At 39.3% G+C, this 13,173-nt stretch overlaps 3 protein-coding genes across 3 annotated transcripts; 2 read left to right on the forward strand and 1 right to left on the reverse strand.

The window, feature by feature from the left end:
- The first annotated feature begins 3,640 nt into the window (after positions 1-3,640).
- On the forward strand, positions 3,641-4,868 carry LOC119796625. Its single transcript, XM_038305253.1, has 2 exons — positions 3,641-4,391; positions 4,482-4,868. The coding sequence occupies exons 1-2, from the start codon at positions 3,714-3,716 to the stop codon at positions 4,668-4,670; spliced, it is 867 nt and encodes a 288-aa protein (XP_038161181.1). The 5' UTR covers positions 3,641-3,713; the 3' UTR covers positions 4,671-4,868.
- A 1,583-nt stretch (positions 4,869-6,451) lies between these two features.
- LOC119796626 lies at positions 6,452-7,785 on the reverse strand. Its single transcript, XM_038305255.1, has 2 exons — positions 7,069-7,785; positions 6,452-6,994 (listed from the first exon to the last, which is right to left on the reverse strand). Exons 1-2 carry the CDS (start codon positions 7,756-7,758, stop codon positions 6,782-6,784), a joined length of 903 nt encoding a protein of 300 aa, XP_038161183.1. The 5' UTR covers positions 7,759-7,785; the 3' UTR covers positions 6,452-6,781.
- A 2,616-nt stretch (positions 7,786-10,401) lies between these two features.
- LOC119796623 lies at positions 10,402-11,634 on the forward strand. Its single transcript, XM_038305251.1, has 2 exons — positions 10,402-11,244; positions 11,335-11,634. Exons 1-2 carry the CDS (start codon positions 10,567-10,569, stop codon positions 11,518-11,520), a joined length of 864 nt encoding a protein of 287 aa, XP_038161179.1. The 5' UTR covers positions 10,402-10,566; the 3' UTR covers positions 11,521-11,634.
- The last annotated feature ends 1,539 nt before the right edge of the window (positions 11,635-13,173 follow it).

The raw sequence follows: 13,173 nt of genomic DNA on the forward strand, positions 1-13,173 counted from the left end.
ACATCTAATCCACACACGCCAGCTATACCGCACCCAGAGCGTATAGGCCTACTTTCAACACTTTATTTAAAAAAAGAATATATGTTGAAATAGCTAAATCAAGACTCTGACTGGCTTTATTTTCTACGTTTGTTTATTTTTAGTTTTGGACAAATTTAGAAGCAGCATTTCCTACCTATAAACCACTAAGATGTTATTCGGAACTGAAAGTGAACTGTAATGATGGCACCTTGTTCTAAAAAGCACCACTTAGTTAGCTAAGTTTTTCAGGAATTATAAGACATGACTAATACAAAAACAATTCCTCCAAGTTAGGTTGTTAATGTCATAGATTTTTTTTTGTCTGTTGACAGTGGAACAAATGACTCTAAAGCGTACAAGGGAAACTCCAAAGAATATTGCTGCTCAAGCCTATTTAGAAACACACCTCTCTCGCTGTAATCAGACACAAAACTTAAAACCTTTTATTTAAGTGGTGGTTAATAGATGCAGTTTATTTGCTGTCAGCAAATGTATTTAATTGTTCTTTTAAAAAACAGTGCAACAGTGAATTAAGAAATCCTCACTTTGATTATAGAATTTTCAATAAAGCCACAAAGCAAAATGTGATGGGATTTACCTTAACTGCTCTTTTATATGGATGTGTAATTGCGCATGAATAAATGTTAATTTGTGCTTAAACCGTTTTATTATCCACTCCTCTCCACACAGCCTGAATTCTTTACACCGGGGACCGATGAAAATGTGTAAATATGAGGAAAATGGTTCACAGACACCACTGAGAATGATTCTTGGAAATAAATAATGGGTGAAGAGGCTTTGGAAAGGATCAGATATACGGAGGGAAAAGCCACATAAACCAGGCTGATAATGGACACATTTTCCCACATATTAATTTTTTTATAGAGTGGAATAATACTAACAGTTTAAAAGTCACAGCTTCCAATTCAGAAAATGTGGAGTTTTAATTTAATTAAAACTAAACATAACGTTTTATTTGCACAAGAAATCTGAAGTATATATAAAATGCTTAACGTGCAGAAACTATTAATGAAAATCTTTTTATTATTATTATTTGTACTTTTCCTTTCATCTGTAAAAGTGTTTGTGTAATCATTTGTATCCCCTTATAGCCTATCTGTCCTCCCCTCTCATAGGGAGGTGACATAATATAAAAAACTATAACACTAAAAAGATCAATATATTTTTCTTTAACCTTTTTATGCATAATTGACAGAAACAGAAACAATCACAACAATATAAGCGTGATGCCCCTTATATCCCGAGGCCCTGTGAGGTTGAACAGCTCTGCTCCTGCGGCCTTCTAGTAATCGGCTTCTATGGAGGTCATTTCTAGGCTACATGTTTGTTTCATTGGCTGTTTTGTTTGTGTAAAAAGTCAGCTTTAGGTAGTTTGTGAATTAAAGTTGCAGTTCTGGATTTTATCACCGAACTCATCGGATATCAAGACTTTGAATGTTTTTAAAATCATTTTTCTACCGGATTTGAAAAGACCACCAATACAGATTAGCAGGTAATTAGTTGAAGAGACAAAGTGGTTTATGTCAACAGTTTCTAAACCAACAGGTGAGTTATTAATCAGCACTAGAAAGTGTTATGAAGTGTCTCATATTACAGAAATAAGCTGTGTCTTAGCAGAAAAACATCAGGCGGCTGCTCTGACCCTCCTGCACCTGTTTTATCCACCTGCGCGTTTTGCTGAGATGTTTCCATGGAGACCTCCCTAATCCCTGCACGCGCTGTGCTCAGTCTTTGATTTTTAGCTCACATATTTAACTCTATAGACTTTTTGGTGAGTGGTCGAATTGTTTGTGTAAAAAATCATGATGGATGTGAGGAAGTGCTCTAATGTTCTTCCAGACAGGCAAATTCCTCTTGGCGTTTGTTTACTTTAAACGTTGCCTTTCAGTGAATTAGGTCATCCGTGAAAAGCAACGTTTCTGCGCAGTTTGCTTTCTCTTTGTAAATCCCCTACTGATGCCTGACCAGAACATATTCATCTTTTCTTATGACACCCGCTTATGCTCCTAAACAGTTTCAAATCCGCTTCAGGGCCCTAGAAAGCTCCTGAAATCTGTCCTATAAAAACATTTGTGCTGCTCTGCTCTTATGATGACGCTTTAAACTGACTGCTTGGAAATATGATGCAAAGAATGAACAATTACAATTATGCAACTTGGTTCGGGCCTTACAGGGTCTATCGGTTTGGCTGCAGTTTTATGAGCGTTAACCGCCAAAAAAAAAAGCAAAAATGACATGTGGGGCCATATGTTTACAATCAGCCTGGTTTAAGTGTGACTCATCTATACGGCTTTTTCCTCCGTATCCGATCCTTTCCAAAGCCTTTCCACCCAAAAAGAAGAGGCCAGGATAGTAATTTATTTCGAAGATTCATTTTCAGTGGTGTCTGTGAACCATTTTCCTCATATTTACACATTTTCATCGGTCCCCGGTGTGGAAAATTCAGTTTGTGTGGAGAGGATAATAAAACAGTTCAATCAACATTTATTCATGCGCGATTAAAGGAGCAGGGCCTCCTACAGCAGGAGTTAGAGTAAATCCTATCGCATTTTGCTTTGTGGCTTTATTAAAAAAGATATAATCAAATGGCGGATTCCTCAATTCACTTGTTTTTTAGAACTTACATTTTATTGATTTTAAAACAGAGCAACTACACAACATACAATGACAATTGCTTCTTGTTTAGTCACAGGTTCCTGTGCCTCATTGGATTTTAAAGTAGAATAATAAAGTTTGTCTTCTAATTGTAAAATAATGCATAAATAAAATATATAATTTCTGTTAAGCCAGACCTATGTACATTTAATTGGGAGACCCTAGGCCACTTGATGTTGTTTTTAGCGGTCTACTAGTTGGTTTAGGGCCACGTCCTCGGTCACAATCCGGGTAATTCCCCCGTTTTACACAGAAATACAACTGCCCGCTCCTCTCTCTCCTCCGGAGTGCAGGTAAACACACCCATTGGAGCAATCAACTGTCACCACATGTGTTACCATAGCAACCACGCCCCACCTGATACATGCATAACTGTCATTATGACTCCTACGTGCCTTCGATGTTCAGTAGGCCAGCCTGAGGCATGAGACTCCATGGTCTGTAATAGTCCCACTCCAGCCCTCAGTCAGACTCTTCATTAATGCAGTATATATGGACTCTAAAGGAAATATTTGTTTTATTATGTGGATAAAATCTATCAATTAGTTTTATAACACAAACACGATGCCAGGCATCTGGTTCAGATGCAGACAACTCTGTCCAGCTTCACATCTGTACACTGCAAAAACGATCCAGGAATAAGTAAATATATTTTAAATTAAGTGTATTTACTTGTAAAAAAAAAAAAAAAAGACAAAATAATTGTTTTTTCTCATTTAAAATGTAAATTGTCTTGTTCCATTGGCGAAGTGTCCAATTTCCCTACTAAATTCAATAGAATATGCACTTATTCAAAGCGAAAGATGCTTATTTAGATTTTTTTTTTTTTTTTTTTTTTTTTTTTTTTTGCCGTGTATAAGCGTGTCGAATTTCTCATAAGGGGGTGGGTGTTGGAAAAACAACGAGCCAATAATAACAATAATAATAGCGACGCGCCTCCCAAAGGGAGGAGTCTGCTGCCTACTGATGTAAAATCCTCGCCTTGCAGGCTTCCAGTCTGAGCTGCTCCTGGATGAATGAATATGGCACCGCAACGATCAGGACTTTCCTTCCTTATTTTCATCTCTTTCTGCCTGCATGTCGCTGCAGAGGGAATGGATGTGATCGTAGGGGACGGCTTTACATTCCCTGAAAGCTGCGATCCGGGGGAATCCGGGGAGCTGCTGGCTGAGAAAAAGTCTGATCCCCTGAAGGTGGCATCATGTGAGGATGGACAGTGGACGGTGAGCGCAGAGTACAGAGACAGAGTCAAAATCTCTGAAAAAATAGTTTTCACCCACACAGTGTTCACTGATGGAGGAGCAGTGTACACGCTGAAGTGCTCCGGCAAAGAAAAAGGAGAGCTCCTCCAGCTGAAGGTGGTTTTTGCGCATGAAATGCAGGTGAAGCAGGGTGAGAAGGCGGTCCTCCCCTGTTACTTTGAAACCAGCGGTAAAACTGATCTGAGCGCAGTTTGGAAGAAAGAAGGAAAGCCTCTGTGTGTGAAGAACTGCAGCCATTCCTCTGAAGACAGACTGTCAGTATCTGGGAGCTGGTCCACAGATGGAAACCTGTCTCTAACCATCAGAGAGGTGCAGCCTGGGGATTATGGAGATTATTTCTGCTATAACAAAGATCAACCAGGAATGCCTGCTGCGGTTAGGCTGAAGGAGAAAAAGTCTGATCGGAAAACCACTGCTTCACCTGAACATCATGTGAGTGGCTGCATTCAGTAGATTTATTTTCTGCAGAATATTAAACTGTTGTTGTTTCATTCTCACTCCTTTCTCTTTTCTTCTCTGCAGCAAACACAGAGCTGCTCTGAACAGATTCATCCCTGGAAGATTTCCACTGGGATTCTTGCTGGGATCCTGCTGATCACTTTAATCCTCCTGTTTTTGGTTTGTTGTCTATCTGGATTTGAATTTAGAAAGCTCGGCGAGCTGTTAAAGAAAAAACAGCTTCCTCCTCGATATGAAGTTGCAGCGGTTTAAATTAGGAATCTACTGGCTTTATAGCTCGAATCAAGTGTTTGTTTTTTATTCAGTTGTAACAAAAATGATGATTCATCAATGAATCTATGCATATTCCATCACCATGGCAACCAGAGACAGCATAACAGGATAATAAACTAGGGATTGATGTGTAATAAGCATTTCTACCAGCGTGTAAATATGTGTTTTTCCCTTTTATCTGTGTGTTCAAGATGCGTCTTTTGTTTAATCCAGATCATCCACATTTTTCAGGGTGTGGGCTTGTTTTGATGTTTATAACTTTTTGTTTCTAGCTTTGTCCAACTTGTTGCTGTATATACTGTCCCAAACTACATGTTTAAGAGTCTTTGTAACATTTAGATTACTAAATACATAGAAGATTATTTGAAAAATGAATAAATAAAGATTATTCTAATTAACTGTGTAAGGGTGTGTGTTAATATGTGTTGTTGTTATTGTAGCAGCACCAGGCTGATTAAGGTTTCCCCGCATTGCCTGTTCTTTATATGACTAATAAGATTTTGTGCATCTTAAGCAATCATCTTACACATCATAAAAGAGCAGCTCAAATATATTTGCAGGTTTACAAGCTTTTTCTGGCACTGCGGCTGAGTAGACATGGTTTACTTATCAGATGACAGCATAAGCGCGTCATAACAAAAGATGACTCTTAAGTAGAAGTTATTTGATTTGAAAAAACACCACCAAAAGCTACTCTTCATGTTTGGCAGGTTTTTGGCTCCTGTTTTTTTTTTTTTTTTTTCGCAACTGTAGGGCTGTGGGTTGTCTTTTTTTTGTTCTGTCCATATAGACTGATTGCTTTAGTACTACACTGCAAAACAATATAGAAAACAAGTAAAGAAAATCTTAAATTAATTGTACTTACCACTAATTTGAGTAGTTAAGTAAGTTGATTGTCAATAGAATGAGTATTTTTACTCTTAAAACAAGATAATTCGATAATGTGCACTTGAAATAAGTCAATGCAATTGTGTTTTTCTTATTTTAAATGTAAATTGTCTTCTCCAATGGGTAAAGTGTCTCACTTACCTCCTCAATACAAGACAAAATGCACTTATTTTAACAAAAAAAATGACTTATTTAGATTTACATTTTTTGCAGTGTAAACAACACATAATTTGGATAATTTGAAAGCCGGTATCGTGTTTTCGAAGAGCTGCAACATGCAGACATTTTCAGTCAATGTAAAACACAAATAAGCACTAAATATGACTTTTCTTTGCGTATGGTGGTCTAACAAATTCTTCTTTTTTTTTTACATGTCTAAAGGGATACACACCCGTTGATGCGCTTTAAAATGTATTTTTTGTACATGAGGTTTGGAGTCTAGAGTGTTTCCTTCCTGTTTTTCACTTAACCTCCAACCATGCACTGTGACTGCAAAAGTCACACTGAACAGTGTCCATTGCATATTGTGCAAATATCTGTATGTGCTCTTTCCAAAATATTCGACAGATACTGCAATTATATATTTTCAAATTAATGCATTAAGGTTTCTGGACATGCATTTTTCTTTTACACCTTTATGTGTCCCTGACAGAAACAGACACAGTCACGTGATGCCAGATATATCCCGAGTTAAGAGGGAACCCATAGGAGATCAACACTTTTTCTAAATAACAGGCGAGTCATATACCAGCTTACGGTCCAAAAAAAAAAAAAAAAAGAGAGAGAAAAGGTCATTGGAAGTGACTTATTACTGAAATGAACTATGCGTTAACAGATATAACAGATATAATTAGACAAGTTGCTCAACAGGATTCACAGTATTTCTGTTTTAATGCAAAAAAAGATTCCGACACCGCCCTGCACCTGTTTAATGCACCTTTTCAACATTCTTATCTGCATCACTGCAGGGAAAATGTGCTTAGGCCACTGAGTCATTCTGATTTGTTTTGCATCCTGTTGGAGGCAAACCATACACTTGTTAATATTTGTATGTCTTAATGTTCTTCTTGGAGCCAACTTACTGAAATAAAGTGGCTCAAACCCTGACCGTCCCTCCTTCCACATCCCACATACAGGCTCTGTTCCACTATGCTGACCATGAGAAACTTTACAAAATTCCAATTACCAACAAATTCAACATATTACAGTCCATCTCCTTCGATCGATGTGCAGCTTTCTTTCTTCAAGCATGCCATTTGTAGACAGTTTTCCTTCCCTGCTGATGAGGCGGATCTATGAGACCAGAGGCAGCAACCCATCCAGATGGAAAAAGCAACAGAAACCAGCAGCAGTGCCGTCAGGACTGCGATGATAACATGTGGTTCCTTTAGTCCAGGTGGCCCCTGTGTTGTTTGCTGTGGATCAGGAATGAAAACTAACATTAGACACGATATGAGCGATGATCTACATGGTAGAGCTGTATACTCACAGGTGGAGTGGTGGATGGTTTATTGTTACATTGCTCCTGATGGACCTCCAGTCTCCATGCAGCAGGGCGTCTCTTCCCCCTGGAGCCTCCCTGGGCAAAGCAGAAATAGTCCCCTTGATCCTCCAGCTGGACCTGCTGCAGGATCAGCGACAGGTCCCCAGACTCCAAGTCAGAGAAAGACGCGCGGTCTTTAAACCCTTCTGCATATTCAGCCGTTTGGCTGGAGAGTTCCACTTTTATTACAGGCTTCTCCTTTGTATCCCACTGAACAGACTCCACATGTTCACCCAGAGTTTGAGAGAAGCAGGGAAGTCTCACTGTTTGCCCTTCACACACTGAAATATCCAAGATAACCAGAACATCCAGCCTGATAATAATCATGTTGCCACCGCAGAGGAATTCATAATGTCCGTTATCATTATAGTTGACGTCCTTCAGATAAACTCCTGATGAAGAGATATCCATCCTCCCTCTATATGCTTCCACCGGCTTTAAAGGCTGGTTAACAGGAGCTGAGGCAACAGGCACTGCGCTGTCATCTGCCAGCCTGCGGATCAGTTTAGCGGCTCCTTCACTGCAGCTTGTCTGAGATGAGAGCTTCACAGTCTGCCTCAGAGCTCCAGTTACCAGGTGGCCTTCGACAAAACTCAAATGAAGGATCGCAAGAGTGGAAAGAAAGATGCGGAGCATGATGGCAGGTAGAGCAAATGAACAGGACTCTGTTCTGAGAAGACTGAGTGTGGCTCTGCCCTGCAGCAGAGAGAGGGAGGAGATGAGGGAGGATCCTCTGTCCAACAACCCACCTCTCTCTGATCAGTAAACATGTGATGACTAATCAGATAGTGAAACCTGATATGTGAAATAACACTTGGCAGATTTGTGTGTGAGTCTGACGGATGCCGGATGCGTCATAAAAGGAAGCGCTCCATGCTGTACATGTTGCGGTTTTTTTTTAACTTTTGTTATGACACACCGTAATACTCTCTAAAGAAACAATGCCTATTCAGCTTCAGGGCCTGAGAAAACTCATGTGATAAACCTGTGCGAATATATATTTAGCTGCTCTGCTTTTTTTATGACATTTAAGGTGATTGCATAGAAATAAAATGCACAAAAAGGGCACAAATTGCACATTGGTTGGGGCCCTAGGGGGTCTACCGGTTTGGCAACCGTATGTTTAAAGCTAATTGCTTAGAAATAAGATGCACAAATAGAAAAAAAAAAAATTAATAAAAAAACATAAATCATAATCTCAAGCTAACTTGGTGGCGTTAACCATTTACCAAAAAAAAAAAAAAAAAAAAAAAAAAAAAACCCAGCTCATGATAACCTACGTATAGCCAATCTTGGATAAAAACAAAAAAATCTAATTGAGAACAAAGAAATGAACAAAACTGACCTACATCTGTCCTTTAGTGACACAGGATCTGAAAAAACTTAACAGTGAATCAGCTCCCTTGGGGAGCAGTGGGCTGCCAGCGTGGGGCGTCCGGGGTTTAAGGGTCTTGCTCAGAGAGCCAGAGTGGCAGTTTGTGGGAGTGGGTTTCGAACTCAGAACCTCAGGATTCCATGCTCTAAGCCTTCACCACTATGCCGCCACTCCCCACTATTATGTTATATATATCATATTTGTTGCAATCCACTCTGCTCCATTATGTTGACCTTCATCTTCCTGGACATTGATTTGAGGGGGATGTCACGAGTGGAGAGCCAGACCTTCTGGCCCGGGCGATAGGAAAGGGCAGCTCTCCTCCTACGATTAGCCCACCGTTGATTCTGCTGGGAGGTCCTTCCCAGGGACGTCCTGGCCCGGTTCCAGATGGTCCAGCAGAGGCGGATGTGCTGTTGTACGGAGCGAGCGATGTCTGCCTCTTCTGAGGGAAACAAGGGTGGTATCTGAAGGGAGATAGACCTGTAGCTGTGGAGACAGAGCGTATTCTCCCAGCTCAAAAGTTGACTCAAGTTTAAAGGGTCTGACTCAGTGAGACATCTGAGGGTGGTTTCTGACTCCTGGTTCATTCTTTCCACTTGACTGTTGGATTGAGGGTGGTAACCGGAAGTGAGAGAGACCTTGGCCCCAAGCGCCGAGCAAAATCCTCTCCACACCTGGGAGATGAGGTCGCGGTCAGACAGGATGCCCTGGGGATGACCCAGCATGACATTTACTGTTTCAGCATCATAATTGTGGTCTCAGCCTAATCATACAAACATAGCACAAGAATTCACCTCAGATGACAGGTCTATGTAAAAAAAAAAAATAAATAAATAAATAAAAATAAAAATGTAGTTATATAACTTGTTTACTTGAGTAAATCCTCCACAGGACCCCAATGTTGGCTGAAAATGTCTTTTTTGGAGTCTTAACAAATGTGTTATCTTTTCCCTTTGGTATAATTCCCTTACGCATGGGTTGTAGGAAGGCGGCTTTGGTTGTTCTTAATTCACATTTGAACTGCTTTTAAAAGAATAATTAAATATTTTTCTGACAGCAAATAAACTGCATCGATTAACCACTGCGTAATTTAAAGGTTTTAAGTTTGGCGTCTGAATACAGTGAGAGAGGTGTGTTTCTAAATAGGCTTGATCAGCAATTTTGACTTTTGGAATTTTGGACATTTTTACGCTTTGAATGAATTGATGGAAGAGATGGAAGAAGAGCTAAAGAGAAACAGCCACTGCACTGCTTTACACATGCAAAGGAAACATTTGAACCAATTCAACCTATTTGCTCAGTGGGAAGAACTGATTGGAGCCATATGTTCAGCTCTGGATGGAAATGAAATGCTGCTGCAGTTCCGTTTCAAACCAGGTTCATCCCCAACTGGAGATGATTGGCTTTGTTTTTTTTTTTTTTTTTTTTTTTTGTTTTTTTTTTTTTTTATTAGTCTGATTATTCCAGAAAATACGAAGCCTTAAAGAAAAGTCAAACGAAAGCAGCTGTAAACCAAAGGAAATATATAGGCCACAATAGATAAACGCTAACTTTTGCTTTTAACTGTTGAAGGTCCTGCGACTCCATAGCAATCTTTGTCGCTTGAGAGAGATACAGCAAAAACGATCTAGAAATAAGTAAACATTTTTAGATTATGTGTATTTATCCTTAATTTGAGTAGGTTAATTAGATGGTTTGTCAATGGAATGAGTATTTTTACTCTTAAAATTAGATAAAAATGCACTAGAAATAAGACAATGCAGTTGTTTTTTTCTTATTTTAAATGTAAATTGTCATGTTCCATTGGCAAAGTGTCCAATTTCCCTACTAAATTCAATAGAATATTCACTTATTTAAAGCGAAAGATGCTTATTTAGATTTTATTTTTTTGCGGCGTATAAGCGTGTCGAATTTCTCATAAGGGGGTGGGTGTTGGAAAAACAACGAGCCAATAATAACAATAATAATAGTGACGCGGTGTCGGACCTCCCAAAGGGAGGAGTCTGCTGCCTACTGATGTAAAATCCTCGCCTTGCATGCTTCCAGTCTGAGCTGCTCCTGGATGAATGAAAATGGCACCGCTACGATCAGGACTTTCCTTCCTTATTTTCATCTCTTTCTGTCTGCATGCTGCCGCAAAGGGAATGGAGGTGATCGTAGGGGACTGCTTTACATTCCCTGAAAGCTGTAATCTGGGGGAATCCGGGGAGCTGCTGGTTGAGAAACAGTCTGGTCCCCTGAAGGTGGCATCATGTGAGGATGGACAGTGGACGGTGAGCGCAGAGTACAGAGACAGAGTCAAAATCTCTGAAAAAATAGTTTTCACCCATACGGTGTTCACTGATGGAGGAGCAGTGTACACCCTGAAGTGCTCCGGCAAAGAAAAAGGAGAGCTCCTCCAGCTGAAGGTGGTTTTTGCGCATGAAATGCAGGTGAAGCAGGGTGAGAAGGCGGTCCTCCCCTGTTACTTTGAAACCAGCGGTAAAACTGATCTGAGCGCAGTTTGGAAGAAAGAAGGAAAGCCTCTGTGTGTGAAGAACTGCAGCCATTCCTCTGAAGACAGACTGTCAGTACCTGGGAGCTGGTCCACAGATGGAAACCTGTCTCTAACCATCAGAGAGGTGCAGCCTGGGGATTATGGAGATTATTTCTGCTATAACAAAGATCAACCGGGAATCCCTGCTGCAGTTAGGCTGAGGGAGAAAAAGTCTGATCAGAAAACCACTGCTTCACCTGAACATCATGTGAGTGGCTGCATTCAGTAGATTTATTTTCTGCAGAATATTAAACTGTTGTTGTGTCATTCTCACTCCTTTCTCTTTTCTTCTCTGCAGCAAACACAGAGCTGCTCTGGACAGATTCATCCCTGGAAGATTTCCACTTGGATTCTTGCTGGGATCCTGCTGATCACTTTAATCCTGTTTTTGGTTTGTTGTCTATCTGGGTTTGATTTTAGAAAGCTGTGCGAGCTGTTAAAGAGAAACCATTGTCCTCCTCAATATGAATCTGCAGCGGTTTAAATTAGAAATCTAATGGCTTTATAGCTCGAATCAAGTGTTTTTTTTTATTCAGTTGTAACAAAAATGATGATTCATCAATCAATCTATGCATGTTCCATCACCATGGCAACCAGAGACAGCATAACATGATAGTAAACTAGGTATTAATGTGTAATAGGCATTTCTACCAGCGTGAATATGTGTTTTTCCCTTTTATCTGTGAAGTCCAACGTGTTCAAGTTGCGTCTTTTGTTTATCCAGATGAATACATTTTTCAGGTGGGGTTGGTTTGATGTTTATAACTTTTGTCTTTTTGCCATTTGCTGCTGTAGGATATTGCCCCAAACTACATGTTTTAGAGTCTCTGTAACATTTAGATTACTAAATACATGAAAGATTAATTCATAAACGAATAAATAAATGATTACTCTAATTATTTGTGTCAGGGTGTGTGTTAATGTTAGAAAGTATTAATGTTGCTGTTATTGTAGCATCACCAGGCTGGAGAAGCTTTTCCTGTATTAACTGTTCTTTATCTGACTGATAAGTTTTTGTGCATCTTTTATCTAAACAATCAACTTAAACTCCAAATATATTTACAGGACAGGTTTAGAAGCCTTATCTGGCCCTGCAGCTGCATTATCAGATGACAGCATAAGCGCGTCATAACAAAAGGTGACTACTAATATCTTAAATAGAAGTTATTGGATTGGAATGAAAGAGCACCACCCAAAGCTACTCTTCATGTTTGGCAGGTTTTTCTCCTCCCTCACCAGGCTATATGCACTTATCTTGGCTCCTGTTTTTTGTAACTGTAGGGCTGTGGGTTGAGTTTTTTTGTTCTGTCCATATAGACTGATTGCTTTAGTACTACACTGCAAAAACGATCTAGAAAACAAGTATAGACAATCTTAAATGAAGTGTATTTACCCCTAATTTGAGTAGTTGAATAAGTTAATTTGCCAATGGAACGAATATTTTTACTCTTAAAATGAGATTATTAGATAATAAGCACTTGAAATAAGTCAATGCAATTGTGTTTTTCTTATTTTCAGTGTAAATTGTTTTTTTTTTCCCATGGGGAAAGTGTCTCACATACCTCCTCAATACGAGACAAAATGCACTTATTTTAAGAAAAAAATGACTTATTTAGATTTACATTTTTTGCAATGTAAACAACACATAATTTGGATAATTTGAAAGCCGGTGTCGTGTACGGTAATTCCCGACTGATAGAAAAGCTGATTGAGTTCACTGCGCCTCAATTACATACAACATGCAGACATTTTCAGTCAATATAAAACACAAATCTAGATTTAAGCACTAAATATGACATATAATAGAGTAATATTCTTGTTCACAAACACTCCATTTACGATTTTATTTTCAGTATAAGAATATGGTTGACAACAGTAAATAACAACACTCATCGTTCTTAAAAATAAGACATCTCAAGTTCCAAGTTGGAATTAAATCGGAGGGAAATCGATCAGCTCCAACTCTGTGCGCGCTCCCGGCGAGGGGATACCAATTCTGTCAGGGATAAAAACTCTGGCATAACACCTGTGTTCTGTCAGATCAGCATACCCAGAGTCAATACTAGGTTATCCCTTTAGTTTATCCCCCTTTAATCTAATTGCTTCCTCTTTGGTGTTTTTTCAGATGAATGCATTA

This window comes from Cyprinodon tularosa, unplaced genomic scaffold (assembly GCF_016077235.1).
Source record: "Cyprinodon tularosa strain WSP-4 unplaced genomic scaffold, ASM1607723v1 ctg553, whole genome shotgun sequence".
Classification (NCBI taxonomy): Eukaryota; Metazoa; Chordata; class Actinopteri; order Cyprinodontiformes; family Cyprinodontidae; genus Cyprinodon; species Cyprinodon tularosa.